At 44.5% G+C, this 26,936-nt stretch overlaps 2 protein-coding genes across 2 annotated transcripts; one reads left to right on the forward strand and one right to left on the reverse strand.

The window, feature by feature from the left end:
* Window positions 1–13,425: 13,425 nt before the first annotated feature.
* PDCL3 (phosducin like 3) lies at window positions 13,426–20,377 on the reverse strand. Its single transcript, XM_084227238.1, has 6 exons — window positions 20,269–20,377; window positions 18,792–18,921; window positions 17,012–17,102; window positions 16,212–16,355; window positions 15,165–15,373; window positions 13,426–13,822 (listed from the first exon to the last, which is right to left on the reverse strand). The coding sequence occupies exons 1-6, from the start codon at window positions 20,272–20,274 to the stop codon at window positions 13,680–13,682; spliced, it is 723 nt and encodes a 240-aa protein (XP_084083364.1). The 5' UTR covers window positions 20,275–20,377; the 3' UTR covers window positions 13,426–13,679.
* Window positions 20,378–23,572: 3,195 nt separating this feature from the next.
* Window positions 23,573–23,992, forward strand: LOC311150933 (histone H2A-like; the record flags this gene model as incomplete). The annotated part of the gene is made up of 1 exon (XM_084200990.1): window positions 23,573–23,992. One exon carries the CDS (start codon window positions 23,573–23,575, stop codon window positions 23,990–23,992), a length of 420 nt encoding a protein of 139 aa, XP_084057116.1.
* Window positions 23,993–26,936: the final 2,944 nt, after the last annotated feature.

A 26,936-nucleotide genomic window follows, 5' to 3' on the forward strand; every position in this document is an offset into this window, starting at 1 on the left:
TAATAATGCCTATAACTCCCAAAGTCATCTGTTCCTTTCCTTTGTCCAAAAGGAACAGTTACTTAATTTGGTTTTAAAGACTCCCAGTGGGGTCTGTGGCATGTCTCCTCGGATGATCCTGTCCAGTGCTTCATTTTCCATCCTGTTAGAAAGCTTTTACATAATGCCTAACTTAAGTTATTCTTGCTGCAATATGAACCCATAATTTCTTTTGCTTTTCACAAGGGAGAAGACATTTTTTTGTCTTCTCTCAGCAGCAGTCTTTTGCATATTTGAGGAATATTATCATTCTCCCTTCCCCCATTCCTAATCTTCTTTCCTTGAAGAAAAGCAACCCAAATGGAGTAATTCCTTCTGGTAGGTCATGATTTCAAGCCCTCTGATCCTTCCTGCAGCTCCCTTCTGGATTCTCTCCAGCTAGGCCATATCTCTCTGGGCTGCAGTGCCCAGTGCTACACAAAGTACTCCAGCTGAGACATTATCTCTGCTGAGTAAAACAGACAAGATTGAGTTTTTTGTGCTACATTTAGTAATTTCCAGAGAATCTGCTTTTCCAGAAAGAGGCATAAACTATGCCTTTGATCCTGATCCAAGCAGACTTTCTTACTAAAAAAATGGGAAAGAGAGAAATTAATAGAAATCAAAACTTTGAATGTGTCTAGGAAAAGGAAACATTCCTAATCCTGTGCATGGTGCACTAGATACTCTTACATAAACAAATATTTGCTGAAATGTACTGGCAGAACAGGTTCAGGAAGTAAAAAAAAGGAAGTTTAGCTGCCAGTGAGGAATGAGGTCTTATGTTTTCCCAGTGATCTTTGGTAGAGAGTCGACCTTAGTCTCAGTTTTCATGGTTCCCAAAGTCACCCCTGTTTTGGAGAACCCTGGGATTTAGCACACAGTATCAAACTAAGCAGCACATCCAAGGCAGTCATTCCTTCTGTTTCAAAAGACTAGCTTAGGATCCAGCTTTTCTTCCCTTATACTTGTGTGCTTGTGTGATGACCCTCACCAACAGTGAAGAGCAGTGCCATTTCAGTAGGGATGCGGTTTTGCCAGTGACCCTTGCGCAGCGGCATAGGAAGGTGTCTCAGCTATGGTAAAATGAGGATGAAGTTCACCCCACTTGCCCAGAGCTCCAGGGCCCTCACATAAAGCCTGCATAACACCAGTGTCCTTTGCTGTGGGGACAATGACACTGGCTCTGGCACAGTGTCAGGGGTGCTGCTTGGCCCCGCTGATACTGCAGAGCTGCCGAGCCTCGGGGCGGTGAGCGGCCCAAACCCACGACTGCCCCACCATCCCCTGCCTCCAGCCGGGGCTGCTGGCACCCACAGCAGCCTCCTGACGTGGTCAGCCCAGAGCCTAGAGCCCCGTGTGTCCCTCTGCAGTTTGTGAATGTCACCTTTTAGCAGAGATTATTAGTAGGCTTTGTCTGACTGACAAGCACTTGTGTTTCGCCTCGAATCTTCGAAGGCAGCAGGCGAGGGGGCAAAGAGCACTAATAGAATTCTTCAATGTCATTTTAATAGGATCACTGCTTTGTGGTAGCTATTTTTTCCCCTCTTTATCTTTTCCTGTCCTCTGCAAGCCTCTGTGTTAATGCCCTCTGGTGATACTGAATTCTTTCCAAGTTTCTCAAAATTAAAAAAAAAAAAAGTCCCACCAGCATCAGCATTAATTATTGTTCCAGGAGGATATCTTCCCTTAAAGATGCAAGGTTTCTCTGAAGCCATCTGTCTGGATTTTCTTCCCTTGGGACAGAGAACAGTTAGCAACTCAGTATTTCCAAAAGGAAAATCGCAGCTCATGTAGATAATACAAATGACCCAGTTGCCCTGGGAAGGGAAGCGCCGTCTCGTGTGTGGTGTGTTCCACATGCTACCCATCCACCTTCCTCAGTTAATGAGGCTCAGACTTCTTCATGCTGGTCAAGATAAATATAAAGCTCCCTAACCCCGAAATCACCATAGTGAGGTTGCCATGGCAAAAAAAAAAAAAAAAAAGGAAAAAAAAAAGGAAAAAAACCTTCAGTCCATCACAGATTATGCTAAAACCTGATACAAAGAGACACACTAACAGTGCATTGAGATACAGAAACATGCCTGTGATGTTCTCCAAATTACCGTGATCTTGGTACAGTTTAGATCTTATAAAACATCCTGTTCTGTTCATTTTTCTAACAAGATACATTGGGACTCTGCCTTATGGGAAGATGTTCTGAGAACAGGGCTGGGATGTTGGAGCTTACTAAACATATTACTCAAGTATTGATGTTGAGACATGATAGAAGCAGAAATACTGCTCCACACTACTTTTATTAATGCTTTGTGACCTGACCTGCAAAAAAAAAAAAAAAAGGATCTCATCCAAAATTTAGATCCCAACTCCACATTTCAGTTCTACTGTTGATAACCAGGCAGCTTAATTACCTCCCAGAGTGATTATGAGGCTGGGTTATTTAAGGTTTGAAAAGCTCCATGGAGGTTCTAATAACTGAATGTCAATCACATAGAGGAATAGAGATGTATGGGGTGCTCTGCCTGTGGGCACAGGCCATAGGCTTGTATGGGCACTGCACACACCCAAGCCCAGAAATTTCCTGACCCACAGCAGACACCCATGTCATGCATGTGCCCTTGGAGAGCCCTTCAGCTCCACATGAATAGCATAAATTGTGGATTGTGCTTACTGCAGCTTAGAAACCTAAACTGCAGAACCCCACTTGGGCAGGGCTCTGAAGGAAAAGTGGACAGTCCATTTCAAGGAACTTCAGTTACACCTTGGTAAAACGTTTTCTTTTTATTTATTTTTTTTTACTCTGTTCTGAGGGACAATCCAAGCAACAAACAAACAACCAAGGCATAGAATCCTGAAATCTCACAGAACAACACTACAGCTCTGCAAAGCACAGCATTAGATGCTAAGACTTGAGAGACCATACATCCTCCCTGGACTGTAAGGTATGATGTCTACCCTGTCACTCTCATTATTAATGGGATGCTGTGTACTCCAGCAGTTCTAGTTGGGTTTTCTTTGGCCATTTCTTAGTGTGCCCAGCCAGAGTCCAGCTCTCATTTCTAAACCATCCAGGTTTTATTTTTCCCCTCATCAACATACTTGATGGTCTTTAGCCATAAAAAAATGGCGTTTGACTTTATCTGTAAACAAACTTTCAAAGCAATACTGCTATGAAAACGTGTGTCTTCAGAAAAATCACAGGAAAGTGAACCCATGAAGAGATGCTGAATCACCACCTACAGCAGAGAGTTGGGACAATAACGTTATAAGAGGTATCACATTAAGTCTAAAATCACTCCTGGTCTGCTCATGAGGGACAGACACTGAAAGCTACTCAAACGATTACACATGTGCAGATGGAGGGTGCCTAACCCTCAATTACTGAGCAACGCACAGGGCTGCACCTTGATGTGCCCTCACCAAGTCTAGAAATTAGTTTTTGCTGGAGGAGATGGCAGATTCTGGTGCTCTGCTCCTCTCCAGTGCCTCCATAGAGCTCCCAGGCAGCAGAGCTGCAGTGGGATAGGCAGTGCTGGCTGCTGTGCTGCAACATCCTCGCAGGTGACCCGGCTATCAGGGACCGAGAGTGATCCCAGCAGGTGACCTGGCTGTCAGGGACCGAGAGTGATCCCTGCAGGTGACCCAGTGATGGGGGACTGAGAGTGATCCCTGAGGTGACCCGGCTGTCAGGGACCGAGAGTGATCCCTGCAGGTGACCCGGCTGTCGGGGACTGAGAGTGATCCTGGCAGGTGACCCGGCTGTCAGGGACTGAGAGTGATCCCAGCAGGTGACCCAGCTATGGGGGACTGAGAGTGATCCCTGCAGGTGACCCGGCTGTCGGGGACTGAGAGTGATCCCAGCAGGTGACCCGGCTGTCGGGGACTGAGAGTGATCCCAGCAGGTGACCCGGCTGTCGGGGACTGAGAGTGATCCCAGCAGGTGACCCGGCTGTCGGGGACTGAGAGTGATCCCAGCAGGTGACCCAGCTATGGGACCGAGAGTGATCCCTGCAGGTGACCCGGCTGTCGGGGACCGAGAGTGATCCCTGCAGGTGACCCGGCTGTCAGGGACTGAGAGTGATCCCTGCAGGTGACCCAGCCATGGGGGACTGAGAGTGATCCCTGCAGGTGACCCGGCTGTCGGGGACCGAGAGTGATCCCTGCAGGTGACCCGGCTGTCAGGGACTGAGAGTGATCCCTGCAGGTGACCCGGCTGTCAGGGACTGAGAGTGCTGCTGCTCCTCAGCGGTGCCTGCTGGGGGGCCGATGTCCACAGGTGCTCCGTTCTCTCGCCTCCTCCTACCACGGTGTCTCTCCACCCACCCCGGTTGGTACCTGCAATGCTCAGGGACTCTTCTGAGTCTGATCAGAAAATCAAAGATCACTGAAGGGACTCTCACATGGTTGCCTGATCAATTTGGATTGCTATTTATGAATATTATTTGCAATCAAAACCATTACTCATTACAACTTTTAGTTTTATTTTAAGTTTCTGGGTCTTAACACCACTAGCCCTCTTAACTCAAGATGGTTTTCTTAGTCTAGGAGTGTCCACTCCTGGTCCATGGTGCTCTCTCCTCTCTAAATCATGTGAGTCCTCATGCATAATCCATGTAGCTCACACAGTGAAAGGAACCTATTTATGCAGGTGTTTCTTCAGAGGAGTGTAGATGACACTAGAGAAAGGTGTGGAAATGATTCTTACCTCAGACAGGAACTTGCAGTCCTGTGAAGATTTCATGTCTCATACATTGGGATGCACCTGCCTTGCTACAGGCAGGTTAAGCTCACACCTTGGTCTTCTGGATTGGAGCCAGGTTCTTTCTGGAGAGTTGTTAGATGTGATGCTTTCGTGGACAAGACATCTGCATCTGTGGTGATGGGTGAATCAGAAGTGTTCACAGTCAGCTATTGTGACCAACATGGTGCAGATTTATTGTTCCCAAAGAACAGCCTTACACAGCTAATTATCTAGACACTAAGTTTAAGTTCACTTTAAGGCCAGAATGCAGAAAAACAAGCTGAGCTATTAGGTGCATTCCCTGGAGCTATTAGAAATCTATGGGACAAGTTTACACGTGCCTGCAGTGAGACACATTTGAGCATACAAATGGCATACATATCTCACTCTCTGTATTCACAGAGCAGAACAGAACACGTCAAGTGCTGCCACTGGTATTTTACTTAAGCCAGATTGTCTCAGAGCACACAGGCACTTTAGCAAGGAGGAAAGCAAGGAAAGGTCCTTTTCGTGGAGAACACTGCCATCTTGTGCACAATTGCATTTACTTAGTGCCCGGCATGATTGTGAGAGATGATACTGTAGGACTTGCTCACTCTTCCTGCCACTCATGAAAATTCCAGCAGAGTTCAAGCCCTTGAATGGAGAAGTATCCCGAAACAGCATCAGCTGTTCCAGTCCTCATGCAATGATAACAAGATCTGAACTCCTTTCTGGGCTAGCACTTTTTTTTTTTTTTTTTGTCTGCCCAGGACCTTCAATAAGGATATCTAATGGAGATAGCCAGCTGTATTGCAATGAAGTCAATAAAATGGAAAAACAGGACTGAAAAGTTCTACACAAGTGTTTGATCTTTAACAAGTGGAAGAGCAGAATTTATTCACAGACTATCTACATGTGCTGTAAGTACAGCAACAATAGAGAACTCCTGTGCAGGAAAACCTGGCACAGATGGACAAATAGACAAACCCACAACTACTCTAGCTTAGCAATTGCCCTCACGCAGTGCTTCTTAACTCACTGCAGATATAAATTACAGAAAAACTTGAAATACCAAAATATTGTCAGTAAACAGGAACATGAATTCTCCTGGAGAGGAATATGAGACCCATAGAAGCTAGGGTTTTTATGTAAGGAAGAGCTGCCACAGCTACAATGGGAGAAGCCAATCCCATTTCCATGTCTCATCCATTAGCATGTCCTTCCTAAAACACAGAGCAATGTATGTCACAGCAGCCTGGGAGTCCTTCTGAAGAGGTATGTGACAGATCAGGCACCCCATCCTTCTCAGGATTTCCACACTATGTTGCCATCCACACTTTTGATCATCTCCTTCATGCAGGAAGGTCTGCTCCAGGTAAGTTTTTGTCTTCCTGCCAGCAAAGCTGGAGGGTGAGCCAGTGACTCCAAGCACTCCCTGGATCCTGGTGGATCCTGATCTTGAGTACCCCACCAGCTGCCTGCTCTCAGCCAGGGTCCCATCCTCCCTCACTCTGGTCTGCACACACTCCCCTTCTGACAGGGTAATGGGGTGAAACACACCAACACTGGATGGGGACAATGCAGCTCCTCTGTCCCTGCACGGAGGTGCCCCATTCCAAGGGGTCCTTTCTAGCACGGAAAACTGCTTGGGCCTTTTGAGGGGACCTCTATGGAGGAAAGCTGAGACTGCAAAACACTCTCACTTTCCTCCTGCCTGTACCCCGCTGAGCACCTGGGTTTCCAGGGCACTTTCTGCATTCAGAACAAGGTGCATGATGTGCAATCCAGAGTCTGGTTTCTTGGATAACTCTGTAAGGATATCCCACGTGTTTTACACAGATTTGAGCGCCAATTACAGATGGTGTGGCCTTGATGATAGAGATTTTGCCCTGATTGAAGCCCAGAGTGATGGGAGCATGCCAGTATTTTAGCTGGGAGGATGTCCGTGTGCTCACTGGTTATCCTGCCACCAGAGAAGAGGGGGATGGGGTGTGTGTGTTTTGCAAAGGGGCCACCAAAACCCTTGGTCACCATTTTGTCACCAGGAGATGCCTGAGGTTTTAAAGCCTGAAGTGTCAGCTACTCCTCGGTAAAAGGACAGAGATTTTTTTTTCTCCTTCTCCCTTTCCGAGCTGCATTCAACGTGGGACTGCTACTGATAAGCCAGTGATGAGATTGTTACTCAACTGCACTTAAAATGAAATTGATATCTCTTTTATAATACAACACAAATGCATAGGGCAGCAGCTAATTTTGCAAATGACAATGCAGTAGTGTTTCTAAACTGACAATGCCGTTTGACACCACAAAGTAGAGAGAAAGCCTGTATTACCCACTGGGCTGTATCTGTAACATGTGCCAGATGCTGCGATGCAGTGAGTGCTTACTGTGTCTTGTAAAACTGTATATAAACAGTGCCTCTCACCTGAAAGATTCAGAGCTTTTCCTGAGCTTATGCTAAAGACAGCTTTTTAGCAGGCAAATAATACAGCAATACCTTTTCCTAGCTTGAATTGCACATGATTATTTTTTTACCAATCGATTCTACTTATTGAAAACCTGCCTGATTTCTGCTCTTATTGGTGCTCACTTGCTCACCCCCCAACATTTCTCTGCGGATCACAACATGCATCTTCACCTTTTTTTATGCCTATACACTGAAGTTTTCACAGGATGCAATTTCATGCATGAAATTTCCTCTGTGATTTAATGCTGCCATCCACTCTGCTATCCTGCACAGTTTCCAGCTACATACACAAAGTCCATCTTTTGAGAACAGTGCTTCTCTCAGTCTACCCCAACACTAAATATTCCTGAATCCTCACCATAATACAAGCTCTAAAATCTTTCTTTATTATCTTCACCTTTACCCTTCTTCTCTAGCAATGGTCAGACTGCTCTTCTAAGCTACTCATCTGAGCTCCTTTCATCCTGCCTGTGTCTCTTGCCCTTCATCTCTCCCACTTTCTCAAGGGCTTCACTTTTGTCTCAGGGGGAGAAGGAAGACAAGACAAAAATCTTCAAGCTGTTCCAGGATGAGACCTTTGATCTGGACTTGGTCTATCCCACAAGCTCTAGTTCACATTTCATTCCTCAGGACTATTAAATTTTCTAGATAGACACAATCAGAGTGGATGCACCTCAGCTGGAGAAGTTTGGGGATGTTTACCATACAGGAGACCCAACTCCACATCTTGCATGTTCTCCTGCTTTTGCTACATCCCACAAAACTTTGCACCCTTTTATCACCAGTACTTTCTTGTTAAAGACTGTAACTGATGCACTGATGCCTTGATGTTGTGCCAGATCTTTGCAGGTGTCTGTTATCGGGCTTCTCTGCCATGGAGGCAGCCCTCACAATTTCTCTTCTAATCACCTGAGGCCAACATCTAAACCACAGGAAGTGACAGCCAACTTGGAAGATCCAGGGCATCCCTACTTTCAGCTTAACAGAAGTCATCTGCATATGGACAATTAAAGAAGTTTCCCAACACCCCCAAATGGTCTGTACTAACTCACAGAAGGACAAGCTCCAGTCATGCAAGGAGTTCAGTACCTGTCTTTGCTGCCCTGCTGGTAAATGAAAGTATTCCCATGGATATTGAGGGGAGGGGGATCAGGATGACACATGCTATAGCATGAGTCAGTTTCTGAGGGGGTAGGCAATGGCTGTTTGAAAATCCAGGACTTGCTCTCACTAGCAAATGCTGTAACTTTTGCCTTTACAGGAATCAAGATTTTGTATTTGATGGAACACTGGAATGACTTTTTGTAGGAGACATATTGCAGCAGAGGCTTACAAATATGCATAATTACATACATCTCATTGTCCATTAATAACTTTTATATGGACTGTTCTGCCTTAGATCACAGTTTCTTCCTTATTTAACATTTGAAGTGTTAGAACAACTTCAGAATTACTTGATATTTTCCTGACATTTTTATCAGACCTCAGCTTCTTCAAATTAATATGATGAAGTCCTGAAAAATTTGGCATGTTGTCAAGAGATGAATTTTTTAACATGGTATATGAAAACAAGTTATATTGTTCATCAGTCTCCCCCAGAAGCCTGGAGAGAATCTCTTGCTGAGTCTCTTGCAGCTTTGTTTTCATTTTTAATGGTTCTGCCTTCTACAGGAGGGAATGAAGCTTTTTCCTGCATCACAAGAACCATCTGCAAGTAAAGAAACCTAAGAAGTTCAATACTTCTTTTTAATTCTGTGAAGAGCTAAATACATCAATAAAATACTTTATGCCTCCTACAACCCTTTGATGACTGAATTAACTAAATGAGATTGAAATGAGGAATGATTTATAATGGGCTGTAATAAGAAATGAGAAATGAGCTCAACTGCCTTCCAAACAATTGACAGGGAATATGTTAGTTTTAGCAATGAGAGGGAAGCATTTGCCTTTGATCTCAGTGAGAGTAAAGTTTCTTTAGGCATGAGCCAATCCCAACAAATATGCAGCAAAATGTTCATATAAAGGTGGGGGATTTTACCCCTTCACAGAAGAAGAGCTACTCCAAGTTACTGACATTTCTGTTAGAAATTTAATTTCTCATTGCCTGTGAAGTAGATTAATTTCCCCAGATTTCCAGAGCATAAATACAAATTAATCTGAACTTGAGTATTTAAAACAGGAATAAAAAGTGCATCTTAACTTTCATGAGAATCAGTGTAGATCAGAATGACTTTCTTCATGAACTCTACAAAGACAAATACTAGTGTTCACTTGTCAGGCTAAGTTGTGGCTCAGCATTCTGTGCCCATCCTGTGCACTGATCCAACACAGCTGGATACACACACTCAGCTTTCTCATAGTGAGCCATCTCACCTAACTTAAATTGCTCCCAGCAACAAGGCCAACCAAATATCCACCTGAGCACATTTGGGAAAGCAGGTGATAGGACAGCCACAAGGAGGAGTCAGGAGAGGCTGAGCTGAGTCCTGGGAAAGTAGGACCTGGACAAAATAGGTACAAGACAGCATAGCCATTCAAAGGACTCTCCTTCATTTCACCTTCTGCAGCCACAGTCCTGCAGATGCTTCTGCCTATGTGGGACCTGGCTGGATTCAGTACCCAGAGAACTAACAGCTTAACCATGGCTTTGCCCTGCTTGCACAGCACCTGGCTCTCCCTCTGCAAGTGAAATTGATGTAAAACACTGCCCTGCAGGTTTGGTGAGTCCATATAGTGAATAAAAGATCTGGGGGGTGGGGAATCAGAATGGCAACTTACCCAGATCAGGGCAGCCTGCCATGAACCTAATGCAACTGATTACATGGCCTGGCAAAGCAGCAGACTTCAGACTTGCACCATAAAGAGAAGTCTTTTTATTACTAGTGGTGCACTTACACTTCACACAAAAAACTCCAGAGTGACTGTCCACTAATGGCAAATCATCTGCCCCCATCTATGGCCCCAGGTTACTTCTCCCCCTCCCACCACCCATTGGCACAGCTGCAGGGTGGGATGAGTCAGGGATGCTCTCACAGCAGTGTGCAGGCAGTGTGCAGGACAGTCACCCACACAAGGCAGGGATGCTCTCACAGCAGTGTGCAGGACAGTCACCCACACAAGGCAGGGATGCTCTCACAGCAGTGTGCAGGACAGTCACCCACACAAGGCAGGGATGCTCACACAGCTGTGTGCAGGACAGTCACCCACACAAGGCAGGGATGCTCTCACAGCAGTGTGCAGGACAGTCACCCACACAAGGCAGGGATGCTCACACAGCTGTGTGCAGGACAGTCACCCACACAAGGCAGGGATGCTCTCACAGCAGTGTGCAGGACAGTCACCCACACAAGGCAGGGAGGCTCTCACAGCAGTGTGCAGGACAGTCACCCACACAAGGCAGGGATGCTCTCACAGCAGTGTGCAGGACAGTCACCCACACAAGGCAGGGAGGCTCTCACAGCAGTGTTCAGGACATTCACCCACACAAGGCAGGGAGGCTCTCACAGCAGTGTTCAGGACATTCACCCACACAAGGCAGGGAGGCTCTCACAGCAGTGTGCAGGACAGTCACTCACACAAGGCAGGGATGCTCACACAGCAGTGTGCAGGACAGTCACCCACACAAGGCAGGGATGCTCTCACAGCAGTGTGCAGGACAGTCAGCCACACAAGGCAGGGATGCTCTCACAGCAGTGTGCAGGACAGTCACCCACACAAGGCAGGGATGCTCTCACAGCAGTGTGCAGGACAGTCACCCACACACGCCTCAGCACTGTTTACAGGATCACTGCCTCTGATTTCTCCCATGATAGCTGACAGTAAGACCCTTCTCACACCGATGAAAAGCGAGCATTGATCTGACACTGTTGGCAGGCTGCAAAAATATTGATAGTGCATTTAGCAACAGTGCCCCAAGCCTTGGCAAATGAGAGCTCACCCTCTCCAGTTATTTTTTCCCATTATATTGCCCCTTTCTGCAATGTGTATTAATTGGCTGTTTTGGTTTGCTATTTAGCAGCCAGCTTCCTTTAAAGCTAAAGCTCATTCCCTTAACTGTGTTTCCACAGCTCCTGCTCTGCCAAAAGGTTAAACAGACCTCATTATCTGCTTCCTGCAGAGACCTAATTTCTACAAAAGGCCTTGAGCATGGCAGTATGATTGGCAGGAAAAATAATAATGTTATAGAAAGCTGTTTTCACACCTAGCCAAAGAGTGAGAAGCATAGATACCATTTGAAATGATGCTCCATGTGAGTCTCATCAGCTGGGCAGTATATTCAGCCCCTTCTGGTTTGTGATGATTCTCACATCTGCCCCTTTCAGCATGGCATCCTCCAGTGGCATCCCCCAACATTTCAGCAGATTAAGCAGTTGAGGATAAAAGATGGAGATCAAAATGCCTCCATTTCTCCTGAATTGCTGCTCCAAAATACAGCTGCCTATGAAACTGCAAGGCAGCCCCTGCTGTAGCCCTGACAGCAGGGAGCAGGCACTCTCCCCCTCCCCAAGGCAGTCTCCTGCATAAACCGCCCAGGCAGACCAGGTCCACTTCTTTTTGAGGAAAGACAAAACTGCTACCTGGGGGTGCCACACTTGTCATTCCCAGGCACAGGATATCTGGCTCCCCACAGCTAAGCAGCCTAGGACAACCCATACACAGCCCTGGTCCTCTTCAGGACCTCAGTCCTCTCATTGGTCCAAGAGCTCACAAACCCCATTAGACCACACACAAAAGGGGAAGGCAGCTATGGTTTTAAGACCCTGCTGGGAGACTGTGAAGGAAACAGTCTGAAGTCCCACCTCTCCTTTTTATTCACCTCTAGCTTCTTTAGTTTCCTCCAAAATGAATGAAGTCCATGTAATCAGACGTCACTCAAAAGCACAATTCAGGGTGAACAAGCAAAATATAAGCAAAATATGCAGTGTAGGGCTCCACAGAGAAGAAGAGTCATCCTCTTCCTAGACTGTACAAAGTTGTAGGTGAGCACAGTGAGGCATCAAGTCTACATTTGGGATAGTCCTGTGCCATGAGAAGAATGCTGCTATGAAATAATATTCAGGATCTATCAGCTTCTATTGTGCTGCCTTTGGCTCACTTGCACAAGGATTAATATTTTAGCTACTCTGCCAAAAAAACACCTAAAAGAAAGGAGACAAGTGAAACTCAAATCACCATTCACATCTCAAAGAGGAAGCTCTCCATCAGGATCTTACAACCTCACCTGAAAGAACAGTTAGCTACTGTTTGGATTTCACACTGATTTGTCTCAGAGTGCCAGAATCATGCTCTAAAGTCACTATAAACTAATGAAAAATTTTTTAAAGTATCACTGCTTATTGAGTATAGCATTCTGTACCATCCATCCACAGAATCCATCAGCAATATAACAAAACGTCATTGGGGCAGCCTCATTAGCCAAAGCCCTTGGAGACTGTTAGTCTGAATGTAGACCATCTGAAAGTGTAGGTAGACATTAAATCCAACCCAAAATAATCAAGCAGCTCCAAATGTCAGCAGATCTATAATCAAGGTGGTATTTAAGCTTATGCTCTTATAAGGCTTCAGTCATTATTACTGTAACTGGAAAATGGAAGTCTTTAATATAGCAAGATGTCAGCTCCTCAAACATCATCCTCCATCCCATTTGGCAATGGCACTACTGTAGGAACAGACTGTAGGAACACCTGACTTCTGATATGGTTGAAGAAATCAGCAGTTTCACACTTGAGCACCACCATCTTGCATTTTATTCTGCAATTAACAGGCAAGATGGTGCAGGAAGTTCAGCCCCTGTGAAAAGCAAAATAGTGCTGCTAACTCAGAAGTGGAGTTTGGCACTCAGCAGGTCCCAGGAGAGGCTGGCCATCCTCAAGACCTCTCTCAAGATGCCAGGAATCCCAGCTTACAGACTCAAGTTGTCCCTCTGGTGCCAGCACATCTCCACAAAGGATCACACACCACCTTCAGAAGCACCTGCATTGCGGGTACCAACCCCCCCCCAGCTCTCTGCGAAGTCCAGGCTGTCAGAGCTCTGAACACAGTGGCCTAAGAGATGGTCCATTTAAGTGCCATGAGCAATTATTTAAGACAGCCATTTAGATTTGATTTGTACAACTTTAGCCTGGTAAAAACAGTGCACTTAAGACCATTTCATATTTCATATTTTTAAGAAGTAGCAATTTACTATGAAAATAACAACAAGAGACCTGTTTCTACTCACGTCTATATTTAAAAACATTTGAGTAAGATTTACTCAAGCTTCACTATACAAAATGTCTTTCAGCATCTTAAGTGAAGCTGCAATTTTTAAAAAACAGAAATGTTTTTAGTTTCTAGAGGTTTCTAGAATGAATGTCCTGAAAGGCTACCCTTCTGGGGCTCAGCAAGGCCTTGAGGAGTGTCTCCAGTGCTTGAGGTGGGAGCACTGGCTGCCAGTGCACTGCATCAATCCAGATGCAGACGCAGGAATTAGTCATCCTCTGAGTCACTCTCCCCTCTGGCTGGGACACACGCCCTAATTGAGGACATGAACTGGTCCTGGATCTGCTTCCTGGGGTTCTCTTCGAGGTCTGTCTTGATGGCACCCGACTCAGAAATCTTCCACTCCAATTCTGTGCAGGACAAACAAGAGTCATGAATGTTGGGGAGCAAACTGGAGAAAGCCCACCCTTGGCTCCCCAGGTGACTTCCCTCATCATCCTACCACCACCACACCAGGGCCCTCCTCCTCTTCTTCCACACCCAGATCCAAGCTCCTGCCCCATTTACCACACCAGCTCCAGCCAATTCCTCCTTTCCCAGTCCCTAGTGCTGGCACAGGTCTCAGCCCAGGGCACAAAAGGTCAGGGTACTGCTCTGTACCCACCAGTGACACCCCCAGTGCCACCATGCTCACCTTGCAACCAGGAGTGCAAAAGAGGTGGTGGATACAGAGCACCAGCTTTAGGGGCAACTCTCCCAGTGAAACTGAATTCTACCTCCTTCTAACCACATAAGGGCAGACAACAAGTTTGCACATCTATTGCCAGTGAAGGAATACTGCTCATACACTACAGCTGCTCCCATCATATACTGAGCTCATCACAATCAGAAGAGGCAGGGAATAAATTTGATAAAGGGAAAAAAATTGCAGAAATTTCATTTACACATCTGAATTACAGGTATTCTCCACAGATGTACCTTGTAAATAGAATTCACCCCTTTGCCTCTACATCACACACTAAATACTAGTTCCTTTAGACAGTAAAGAGAGACTTCACCACCAGCAGTAGGCCCAAATTGGACTGGATTGCTTCCCAGAAGTGGTAGAAAGTCAATACAACACATTCAGTTGAAACCATTCTCCTACTGCTGCTGACAATCCTATCATCCAAACTAATTTCTTTCAGATATTACAGAATAATGAACACAACCTCACACTTTCTTTAAACTTTAGTAGAAGGCACCTGTGCTTAGGGGAGATGAAAGACATGAAAGAAAAGTGCAGAAATTTCAGTACACAGCTTTCTGTGATGACTGAAGTAAGCTGACTCAGTTGCAGCAGACAAACATATGCCATCGTCTTGAAAGTGAAACAAGGAGCCCTCCAATCCAGCAGGCAAGTGCACAGATTATCATGTTAATGCAGGCAAGGGCAGTCGCTCATGTCCAAGACACCCTAAGAACATGCATGGGTACTGTTTACCCTGCATGGGTACTGTTTACCCTTTAATATATCCAGCAAAATTTGTTTCACCCAACACAGGGCATAAATACTTGCACACACAAGACAAATACCTACATGATGGCCTACCACTGCTTTTACAAGACAGCCATGTGGTTGAGCCATAGGAGTGAATAAAAAAATCTAGTATCATCTTCAGGACCTCCCTTCTCTTTCTAAGCCTCATTTCTCTCATTCCCAGCAATGCAGTTTTGCTTTTCCTTTGGAAGAGCAGAGATGCAGACACTCACCATCCCTTGTCAAGTTCATGCCACCAAACACCAAAGGCCCAATGAACTGAGCTTTGATATCTCCCTCCAGGTACACAAATATCGTGGGCAGGTTCTTATCGGGGTAGTTGGGGATGCAGGTGGTAGAGATAGCTTTGATGAATTTCACATCTCTGAACTTCTTTGCAAGCCCACTCATATGTTGATTTATTAAGGCACAGAGTGGAATTCTGTGAAGAACAGCAACAGACACACAAAAGGAGAAAACAATAGACAACTTAAAAAGTAAACAGCATCAGAAGAAAGGTTAGAAATATCAGATTGATGACTTTCTGCAAAGACAAAAGTACCAGAAGCAACTTCTGTATTCCAGCATTCGAAGGAGATCAGCACCACTAAAGATTTTGGTGTGTGGTGGGTTTTTTGTGTTAATATATTAGTAATGCAACCTTCCCCTCTACCCACTTTGTATTTAGGGAAACTGGTCAATGAATTTAAGACATTTAGAAGGTGCATGAGCAAGGGCAAAATAAAGCAAAGTTGCTCCTGGAAGAAGGTATGCAAACAATGATCAGCACCTATGAGGCAATTAAAAACAAAGAACACCAGCAAGTATTCATAACCTTTCCAAAAAAATCTAACAACATTAACAGAACTTTTTGACAAGGTTTTCTATCGTGGGGACAGGACTGCAAACCTTGCTCACTCCATTTGTAGAAACCAAGCTAAATACACATTGATCCTTCCTATTCACAGACCCTTGCATTTGATCCAGAATAATTTCCAAAGCTTGGATATTTCAGTGGCAGCAGCTACCTCTGTGGAAGCTGTATGGTACACATCTTGCTGTGTTGTAGAGACGTATAAAAAAGCCACCTCATGGTAACATCATTCTAGAATGAAGTTCAGCAGTCTTGTCTCAACAGTATTAAAATTACTAATTTGTTTTTATTTCTTAGAACTCCAAAATCAGTCCTTAGTTCCACAAGAACTATACATTTACCTTGGAGCATTTTCAGCTATTGACAGTGCAAGGTTTAATAGCTAAAAAAAAAAATAAAATCTTACCCTTGTTTGTAGAGGTGTAAGATTACCCATATACCTTTTCCAGCTTTTGTAACCTCTTGAACATAATCTTTTCCTGAAATCTCCAAAACTTCCCCGAATTTATTCTTCATTTGAGCTGCCTTCATTTCTGCTAACCTTTGCTGCCTGAATAGCCAGGAATGAAAAAGACATCATGTGAGTAGATGCATTTTTTTTGATAGAATATAACTTGAAGGAGCTGGTTGAGGACTATACTTCAGAGACAAATTACAAACTACTTCTAAGCCCAGAGCAATAAAAGCAAAATGACACTGTACATGCTCTTGTATTTGCATCATAGGCTAAAGCCACATGCAAGAAGTAAATCTGTATTTCATGAAATGCTATTTTTTTTGCTCATTTCTGGCCTCACTAGACATTTCTTCTCCCAATAATACACTACCAAACTAAATGGCAAAAGCCGTGAGAGACATTACGAGATAGAGGGAAACCAACACTAATTATGCAAATCTGCAGCACCTTAATCTCATTGACACAAAAACTAGGAAATACTGGAGGTGATTTTCAAAGCTCTCAGGATCTCTGGCCATACACTCAGCAGGTGCACATTATCTCTGCAAAGCTAGGCTGTAGATAAAGGATACTGAACTCAAACGCTGTGATCCTTTTAAAGACACTTAGAAGCTCCACAAGAGAACAGAAACACAACCCCCTTCTTCCACCATCCTAAAAACATCCTTTCTCTTCAACAATATCTAAAAGCATATAAAAGAATGACCCTCCAATTATCATTAAAGCCAAATTGTGCAAGCTGCTCTGACCTGTACATTTCAATAGCTCTCTCATCTTCCTCATTAAATTCATCTTCATTCTCTTCTAGCTCTTCCAGAGTCATGTCCTCATAAGTTTTCACTAGAATAGAAGAAACATTAAATCAGCAAAAACCTCATTCCAGGATTAACACTCATTAACTCTCATCAGTCCAACAGAATTGATTTACTCTAAAGACAGATCAATAGAAAGTATGCAGTGGATATTTTAAATTATTATCTTAGAATAATACAATGGCTTGGGTTGAAAGGGACCTTAAAAACCATCCAGTTCCAACCCTTCCTGCCAAGGGCAGGGACACCTTCCACTACATTAGGTTGCTCAAAGGCCCACAAAACCTGGCCTTGAACACTTCCAGTGATGGGACATCCACAGCTTCTCTGGGCAACCTATTCCAGTGCTGCATAACCCTCACAGCAAAGAGTTTCTCCTTAATATCTAATGTAAGCCTACTGTCCTTTACCTTAAAGCCATTCCCCTATCTACCACTACATGGTCTCGTAAAGTTGGAATTGCCATTAGGACTTGGGACTTCAGTGATCCTTGGGGGTCCCTTCCAACTCCGGATATTCTATGGTTCTATTCTATGATTCTAAAAAGTCCTCCCCAGCTCTTTTTTCAGCCCCTTTGTAACTGGAAGGTGGGTTCTACAGTTCTCCCCCAAGCTTTCTCAAAGCTCTCCAGGCTAAGCAGCCCTAGCTTTCTCAGCCTGCCATTATTATTCCTACTGGATTGTTAGGAAGTGTGCTTTAGACATACAGAAGGAAAGAATATGAGGGAAAGGCCTCTGAGCTGAAGGCTGCCTAGATTAGCACCCAACTACCTGCACAAGCTTTCAGGCTTAGCAGCTGCAGCACAGACATGCACATTCATCTGGCAGATTCCCTTTGCACTGCTCCTGTTTCAGTTTTCAAACATTTACTTCCATACAAATACAGAGCTAACATGAAGAACAAAGTTTTCCTGTGCTGGAAGAATCCATGTGTTCAGGAATGTATTTGTTTGATACCATTAACAGCTAATCAGCTTGCACAAATGAAGCTTTGGTATCCCTACAGACTTGGAAAATGACACACTGCAGTTCTGTGGGGCACAAAGCTTTAAAAAAGAAGAATTAAATTTATCTGAGGTAATGAAGTCCTTGGAAATGTTTTGGTTTAGAGGCCTGTGTTTAAAAAGGAGAATGAGGACCCTTACCCCAAACTCTCAACATCTAACTTTCAAAATCAATATTTAAATCTATATATCAATATCTATCTCCTACTCAGTGTTCCCCAACAGCATCACAAAATAAACAGTCAATAATGTTACAAACATTTATTAAGCACAAAAATCTGTGCCTGTTTAAAGACTAAAATAAATAATTTAAAGACTAAAGTCAAATAATGCAGAGTATTCCTGAATGCTGCCCTATGTCCTCATAATGTTTCCACACGGAAATTTTCTGTAAGGTTAGGCCTGTTTACAACTGTGGTAGTCAAAATGGTCCCATTCAGCATTTACCTATCACGCCATCCTACTAATTACACCTTGGCTGAAGTATGCTTATTCTTAACAATACTAAGAATATAAATAAAATCACTTAATCATAAGATATTTTCTTCAAGAATAACTTGGGGCTCAAGACTTTTTTTTTTCCCCTACAGAAGTTGAAATCACTTTGGTTGTGTGGCATATAAACATTGCTGCTGTTCATTTCTTTGAGAAAGCTTCTCTCAGGAGCCATTCCAAGGCTTGTTCTGCTGCTGCCTGAGTTGGCTGGTCACTCACCCAGAGATTTCTGAAGGATGGCAAACTGCTCCTCTTCCTTTGCCCGTTCCTGTTCCTCCAAGTTTTCCTTCGGAGGAAGGATTCCTTTCTTGCGCAGAATGTCATTCCACTCCGTGTCTTTATTTGGATCCTAGAGCAGAACAACAAATGGATGGTATTTCTTCAAGGTGAATTTTAGCACTTCCAGAACTTAACGCAGTTACTAAACTGGTAACTGGATGGATGGTGCCAGAAAGCCACAGTGCACACCCTCCTGACGCCGAGGCTTCTTTCCAGCCCCAGACCTGCAGTACCCTGAAGACTGACTTTGTTTTACTGCATCCCACTCACAGCACATACAGGAGGTCTTGGCTGGGTACCAAAGTTTGAAGCATTGTAACCACTGCTGCATCTCTCACAAAGTGACACCAAAGGAGCTGGGTGACAGATAAGTGTGCTAACCCAAGGACTTCCTTACAGACCCTCAGCAGGACAGGCCACCAAATCAATGGTCCCTGCATCAGGAAGCACTACTGACAAGATACAGACACAAACTTTAGAGACCTAGCGCTCAGTACATGGGAAGTCTCCTTGTTAGATTCAAGTCAGAGTGACTATGTAAGTGCTTAGACAAAAGCAAGCCATCTCTGTCAGCCAAGCCCATTGCTAAGGATTCAGATCTAAATCTATAGCTAGACTATTCCTGAGATTTTACTGTAAAATAGTTGCAATAATACTTCAAAACAAGGCCAATACACCTCTGCATATTGTTGAAAAGCTAAGTAGCTGAGTATGCGATTTTCCTACTTAGCAGGCAATTTTATTTTTTAAAATAGAAGAAATCTCAGTGATAAGCACCCATAGGTTAATTGTGCTTCCTTGCTGTCTTGGCCTGGGTCCAGTTTAGAAACTGAACACGCCTACTGCTTTGCTCTAGCTTGTATCAGCACACCTTACACCAGGTCTGCTCACAGCCATACAACCATCTCTCTTCCCCGACTAAGCCCCAGTACTTATGGACTATCGGGGATAGGAAGGGAGGGGTAGGGGGCAGAAGGGGAGAAGAAACAGAAGAAAATAAAGAAAAAGAACAACGTAGCTCACCAAACACAACACCAGACTTTTTTTCCCCCCGTCTCTGACTGCGGTCACCTTTCCCTCGACCCCGCATTTACTATCATTTACTATCTCACTGACGCAGTGCCCGAAACGCCGACCCCTGCACAACAGTAGTGAAATAAGTACCGTAGCTGCAAATAAAAGCAAAAAATCGCCACAAACCCAGCCATGGAGCTGCCGAAAAACACCGACCCACAACAGCCACCTCTGCCCCGAGAGAGCGGCACGAACCCGGCTGCCCCGGGCCCTCGGCCGGGGAGGGCGGCCCGTGGCGGCCGGCGGAGCCCAGCCCAGGGCGCGGCCCCGGCCCTGGCCCGGCCGGGCTGGCCCCGCAGCACCGCCCGCACACGACCGGCGCGGGGACACGGGGGCTGCTCACCTGCATGGTGCCGGCGGGGCCGGGCCGGGCCCGGGCAGCGACGCTAGGAAAGGCCGAGCGGGGCCGGGCAGGGCCGGTGCCGGCGTGCGCGGCGCGGCCGGAGGTAGGCGGCGCTCCCGGCGGGGCGGGCCCAGCGCCGCCGCTTCCCGCAGCGCCTAATAAGGATGGGCCCGGCGGAGGGAGGCCTCGGGCCGGCATGGGCCGTGAGGAGTGGTCACAGAACTGTTCAAAGGCACCCTGAAGATCGAAAATCCATCCCCCTGCCGTGGGCAGGGACACCTTCCCGTAAACCAGGTTGCTTCAAGCCCCTTCCAACCTGACATGGAATAACCATGTTTGAGCAGGGAGATTGGACAGGTCCCTCCCAGTCTTTTCCTGTGATTCCCTGTAACTTTTGTTTACACTTCATTGAGCCTTTTTTATCTGTTTGCTATTTCATACCCTGCTTTGTTTTCCTAGTGGTTTATCTTCTTATTTCCTTTCTCTGATCTGTTATAAAATAAAATAAAATAAGCAGTCAAACCTATATTATCTATTCTTGTTAGGCACAATCAGGTGTACTTGTAGTATTGTTATGATTGGATGAAAGCCAAATGATATTGCCAGAAATTTGTCTCTTGATAGTTACTTTTATTTCAGTTTTGAGTCCGTGTTAAAGTGTGTCAGATGTGATGACCCAAATCTGTTCCATACAAACAGGCGCCTAGGCCTGCCCTTTCAAAGAACAGAGCAGATCTTTTCAGCTTGCTTTTCAAAGACACATAGCAGAGAGAAGAGACCTGCTCCTGCCTCCTTTCCCCTCCTTTTATGCTCTAGCCCGACGGACAGCATGCTTACCCAGATCTCAGTCCCCATAAAAGAACCCTAAAGAACTTGCCAGCAGGCATGGGGAGAAAGGACTGTCTCAGCTCTGGCAAGGGCCCGAAGTGATAATTTAGAAGCCCCACTTCCACATGTTGTAAGATCGTGGGCATCCCATTAACAGCCAGTTATTGTGGAGTGGGCTGGCCACTTTGCCTGTGCTAAGTCCGGGTTACTGAAGGGAAGGCACAGCCACCTTTTCTGCCTCTGAATTAGGAGAAATGACAGCTGTGCTTTGAGAGAAGCACATCAGTCCTCATGGTGAGCATTTGGACAGGCAGAGGGTACCCCATCCTGGTTGTTCAATGCCCTGAGGTGGTAGGAAACTCAGCCTCACTCAGCTTAGACTAAACGCTCGTCCACGTAGGAAAAGTGAGTGTGCCACAAATGCAGGTGCTGTGAGGCTCTGACCCACAGCTGGTGTCTGGCAGGCAGAACCAAAGGCTGAACTGCTCATGACAGTTTTGTTGTCTGAGTATTTTGCCGGAGTCTGGGCTTCTGGGACTACCCTCTGGTAGTCATCTTCTGTGGCTGAAATACCATTCACACCCACAGCTCTTGTATGTTGCTGGTTGGAAACTACTTTGAGTGCCAGAAAACAAACACAGAAAGAGCATGAGCAGGACACGAGCACTCATTTCTTTAAAGGCTGCTCAAAAAATAATCCTTTGCCTGAGATGAGATTTTTGCCCAGGTGAACAAAGAGGAACTAGCCAAGCACCCTCAGCACTAGAGCCCCATCTGGGACAGAGTTACCAGAAGAGGGGGCAGAAGCCTAAATCTTAGGAGCAGCCCCATCGCATCACTCGGTGGGGCTCAGACACAATGTCAACCAAGCATGACTCTACCCAGGACACATCTAAAGGAAAACACAGTTTCCCACTCCCACCCAACTAAAAATATATTTACAAAGCCCATTTTCCCTATGTACTTTTTTACTCAAGCTTCAGCAGGAAGGAGAGGATTGCTTTTACACATAGCATGCAGACAGAAATACTCCAGCCAGTGTGGGTGAGAACTGGCAGTGTCGTAGTGAGACTGAAACGTAGCTATAGCTCAGCCCTTGCAGACAGCCTGCCTTCTTCCCCCTCTCCCCAGCCAATTTGCTTCTGAGCAGCTGTAGCGTATTTCTTCATTTTGCCCCAGATCAGGGATTAGGTGAAGGAAGAGGATGCACATGTGTAAATGACTCATTAATTACCCAAGTGACCCACTGATGAGGAGAAAAAGTTGCTAATAAAAAGGTTCTGGGCCTGGGGTAGAGGTGCTACCTGACTTGTTTGTGCTTGGGTGTAGGTTGTAGCAAGGCACAGACTAGGAAAAAGAGAAAAGGCATTTTGAAGGTAATGTGATGTACATTTGTAATGCATTGTAGAAGATTTGGGGTTGTGAGCTTTGTGTTATTTTGTAAGCTAGTTGCCTCTATTACACAGTATGACTATACTGTGAATAATTTGGAAAAAGTGTTGTCTGGTAATAGGGATAAGGAGTTATAAGGGCATAGTTTGCTTGGATTTTATTAGGAGCTGGGTTTGTTTGTTTTGTTTTTTTTTAAAGTTTTACTATGTTTTCACCTTCTTTTCAAAGCTTATTCTGATTTTTTTTTTTAAATAGTTAAATCTCTCAGTAAAAACCCTAAATATTAATGTAGTGATGCATGTTTTTGTATTCCAGCTGTGCTGGAAGTTAACTGTCCTGTTTACTTATAGACCAGAAATGTTATTTAAAGGAGTAGTTTTGCTATTCCAGTTGCAAGAGTATTCTAGCTGGGCTGAATTTCCTTTGTCATGAGATGGTAACTTCTATTCTTCAGTCTGAATTGTGCTGTCCAAATAAATTTATCCTTTTCCTGGTACAGAAGATCTCCAGTAGTATTCTCATAGAAGTCAGAATACAGCTTAGGGAATTAATTTAAAGCTGTATATGAAAATGTCCTGGAGTATTTTGGGTATAACAAGCTGTGGGCTGCAAGAATTTTTCCATTTTTATATTTGAAATGAAGGGACGTTGTAACTTGATAGTAGAAATTGTAATGCAGATTGCTCTTAAAATAAAGAGACAGGCCTCAAGTTAGCTTTGAGGTAACAGTTGTGGCGTTAAAAAAAAATCTTGCTGAAGAAGACTCACTCTGCCTTAATCCTAAATACACTCCAAGTAGCAGGGGAAAGCTTCTCTGCTTTTGAGCCCTTCATATCTAACTAGGTTTTGCAATGAGATCCTTCTCCTAAGAGCAGGTTGTAAAAGGGGAATAACTGCTAAACTTTTAGCTCTGCTGTTGGTGAACTGTGGTGTGTGGTGAGCTCTTTCCTCAAGAAAAGAATAGGCTTTCTCCTCGATGTGGAAGAGCAGAACTGACCTTGCTGTTGTCTCCTCTTGCTGTCCATTAGCTGTAGCCCAAGCGTTTTGAAGCCCTCCAGCCCGCTGTGTCTCCTCGCCTGTCAGAATGTCTGGACGTGGAAAGAAACAAGCAGTGGCTGGCAGCCCCAGAAGTGCATACAAGAAGAGCAAATCAGCCAGGGCAGGTCTGCAGTTCCCTGTGGGCCGTGTCTACAGGCACCTGCGAAGAGGGAACTACGCTGACAGGATTGGCTCTGGCGCTGCCATCTACCTGGCTGCAGTGATGGAGTACGTGACGGCAGAGGTCCTGGAGCTGGCAGGGAATGCTGCACGTGAAAACAGGAAGACAAGGATCCTGCCCAGGCACATTCAGCTGGCTGTGAGAAATGATGATGAGCTGAACAAGCTCTTTGCCTGTGTGACCATTCCTCAAGGCGGGGTTATGCCAAATATCCTTTCCCAGCTCCTTCTGAAGAAAACTAGTGGAAATGTTGCTTCTTCTCAAGAATATGGTGGTAGACAGTGAAGCTTGCTTTTCCTGGTCTGGTCGCTTGTGGATGCTGGGGCTCAGTACCACTAATTTGTATGTGTTTACTTCTTTGTCAAGTATTTTGCCTGCTAATTTTAAGGCATTTTTAAAGCTCGTAATAAAGTTCTAGAATGCAAGACTGGTAGACTGGTCTCCTTTTCTCTTTTCTTATGGATGGAAGAACAGAAAATGAAATTTTAAAAAATAGCCTAGCATAGCACCTGAGTAACTTTTTAAAAATCCAGTATATGCTTACTTTTGAAAACATGTTGCAGGTAAGTGTTGTGAAGCAGGGAGAGGAGTCAAGACACATGCTGCTGTTCCTGTGAACTTTGCTTCCATCTAGCACAGATTCATTGTGCAATTAGTTCAGTATCTCAGAGGATACCTCTGCTTTAGCTGTTAGTAACCCTGTGTCTTTAAAGCCTTATTGCTCCTAAAACTGTAGTGAGCATCTGCTCCATCATTACAGTAAGTCTCTATCATGCAGAAAGTGGTGGAGCCATATCTTCTCTCTTAGCACAGATGAAAAATTCAGTGGTTTTTTCCAGTGTACAAAGTTATCAAGAACTTGAGAAGGGGTGTACTCCCCTTCTCCCCTCCAAAGTCTGTTGGTTTTCCTCTATAGATTGATAATTTTTTTTAAATAGTCATTTTTGTATCTTTTAAAAATAAAATGACCCTATTCAGGGGCATTTAACTTACTTTTGCTGTAGTTAACAAGCAACTGGTCCTTTCAAAGGAAACGTGCTCTAGTATCTGCTTTATGGCATGTTCTTCCTCACAGCATATTCGCTGCCTTTTTCTTCTGTATCAGGATGCTCTGTGCTGGGGCAGCAGGCAGAGAAAAGGGTCAAGTAGAAGTTGTTGTTAAGAGAAACAGTTCTGAAGCGGTGAAAAACTGAGATGTGAGAATGGAGATGAAAATGCTGTAAAAATAGAATGAGAGAGAGATTCATGAAGGAAAGAGCAGCACAAATGTCAGTGGGAAGTGAATGTAAATTTTGTGTGAGGTAGCATTTCACAACAGAATAAAGCAAAGAGTAATTCCCTTTTTGGCAGGAAGAACTGAGTGATACTCTTTTGTTTACACTGTAAAGCTTGTCAAGCAAGAAGAATGTCAGGATACTTTCTGGCTGTTCTGTCTCTGTGTTTACACCTGCTGTCCTGTTACTTCCACAACAGCACAGCTGATATTTTTTAGATGTATTCTTTTTTCCACAGCACTTGTTAAAAGTTAATGCAGCTCATTAAGCTTTGAACCAGCCCTGGCAGGGGCCACCAAAAGATCAAATGTTCTGCTGCTGAAGAGGAAATAAACACAGTTATGGCTCTTCACTGCTGCCTTACAGCCCATCAACAGTGAAATTATAGATCCGCAGAAACCTGGGGCTAGAACAATGAGCAAAGTTGGTTTGTTGTGGGTTTGGATTTTTTCTTAGAGGCTGAGAGGGGAAAAATGCAGAACTCTGTTTTGGCACCTGGTTGTGCAAAACATAGGCTGAGGAGTACTTAGACATGTACTGGAGTTGCACTAATGACACTGATAAATAATGATGCATTCTCTAATCAGTAAATAAGTTTTTTTTTTCAATGATGAAGTATCTTATTTGATTATAAGGTAAACTCTCAACAAATATTACTGGTCTATTATGGTCATTTATGTCATTATTTGTTCTAAACATAGGCATTGGGAACATGTTCAGACAAAGAAGATCATGAACCCAGCTAATGAAAACTTGGCTTCCTTAGAAAATTGGGGTTGTATCCAGGTTGATTAATAGGTGCTCTGGATGATCTTGAACAGAAATGCACAGAGTATCATAGCAAAACGTTGGGGCTAAGCAACCATACCCTTTTTTTCACAAAGGGGGAAGACAGAAAGATGTTCTCTTAGTAGTGAAGATGCTTAGCTTCATACCCACAGTAGGCCCCTGTTCAATAACGTGCTTGGTAAGTATGGAAATCATACCCCTAGGTCATTCTAAAGAAATAGTGATAAAAACTTTCTTTCATGTAATACAGTATAGGAGAGCCTCTTCAAATCTCAAATACAATAGCAATAATTTTGCTTGTTCTCTTGATCACCAAAGTGCTTGTTTACTTTGATGAAACAAGACATTAATTACATGGTACTTTTGCACATGACTAGTTCTCATTCTTTATGTTTCAACTTAGCTCAGTCACCTGTGGCTAAGGCTGGTCTGTGGCTTGGTTACAAATCAAAGCAAAAAAACCCACTCAAAATACAGCTCCTCTGGCATCTCCCTTGTTACTGATGCTGCAAAACACATTTATCTTGATGTGCTGTTACTTTCCTAACTCAGTTATGCCACGGCACCAGGGTGTCAAGGAAAATAGATGTCTTCAATAACACCCATTAGAGAATGTGTGTACATGGCGCTCCACAATTCAATGAAGCGGTGAGCAGATGAAAGCATGGGGGTGAAATGATGCCTGGAAAAGCTCTTCTTCTTTTACCTGTCTAGAAGACTGAATGCTGTAGAAAACTGAATGTCTGGGTTGTGCAGGGTGCTTGTAGTTCACTCTGCACTGAGATTTGTGTGTTTATAAGCTTGATATCTTCTGTCACCTTCACTTTCTCTGTAAGGACAGGAAACATCTCAAGTTATGGCCTCAGAGAGCTTTGTCTTGGTGAGCACAAGGGATGCACAAGGTCTGAATCCATTCACTACCTGAGCTGGTCAAGCCCAGTGCACCGTGGAGAGGGGTAGGGCCCAGAGTGCCTCTGCTTTGAACATCCCAAATTTGATGCTGGCTTTGCCCTCTGCTGACCGGTCCCAATACTGCAATTCCTAAACACCATTGACTTCTTGGGAATCAAGTGCCACTCTTTTGAAAGTCAGAGTATTGAACTTGTGTTATAATCTGAGATTATCCATAGTCTGTGGAACTATGCAGACTGTACAGAGCTGTGAAA

The sequence above is a fragment of the Fringilla coelebs genome (assembly GCF_963513975.1).
Source record: "Fringilla coelebs genome assembly, chromosome: 2".
Taxonomy (NCBI): Eukaryota; Metazoa; Chordata; class Aves; order Passeriformes; family Fringillidae; genus Fringilla; species Fringilla coelebs.

Coding starts and splice junctions, on each gene's coding strand:
- PDCL3 (XM_084227238.1), bottom strand. Junction 17,103..18,791: donor CATCCTTCAGAAATCTCTGG/GTGAGTGACCAG, acceptor CTTCTATTCTAG/TGAAAACTTATGAGGACATG. Junction 15,374..16,211: donor TTACACCTCTACAAACAAGG/GTAAGATTTTAT, acceptor TGTTCTTCACAG/AATTCCACTCTGTGCCTTAA.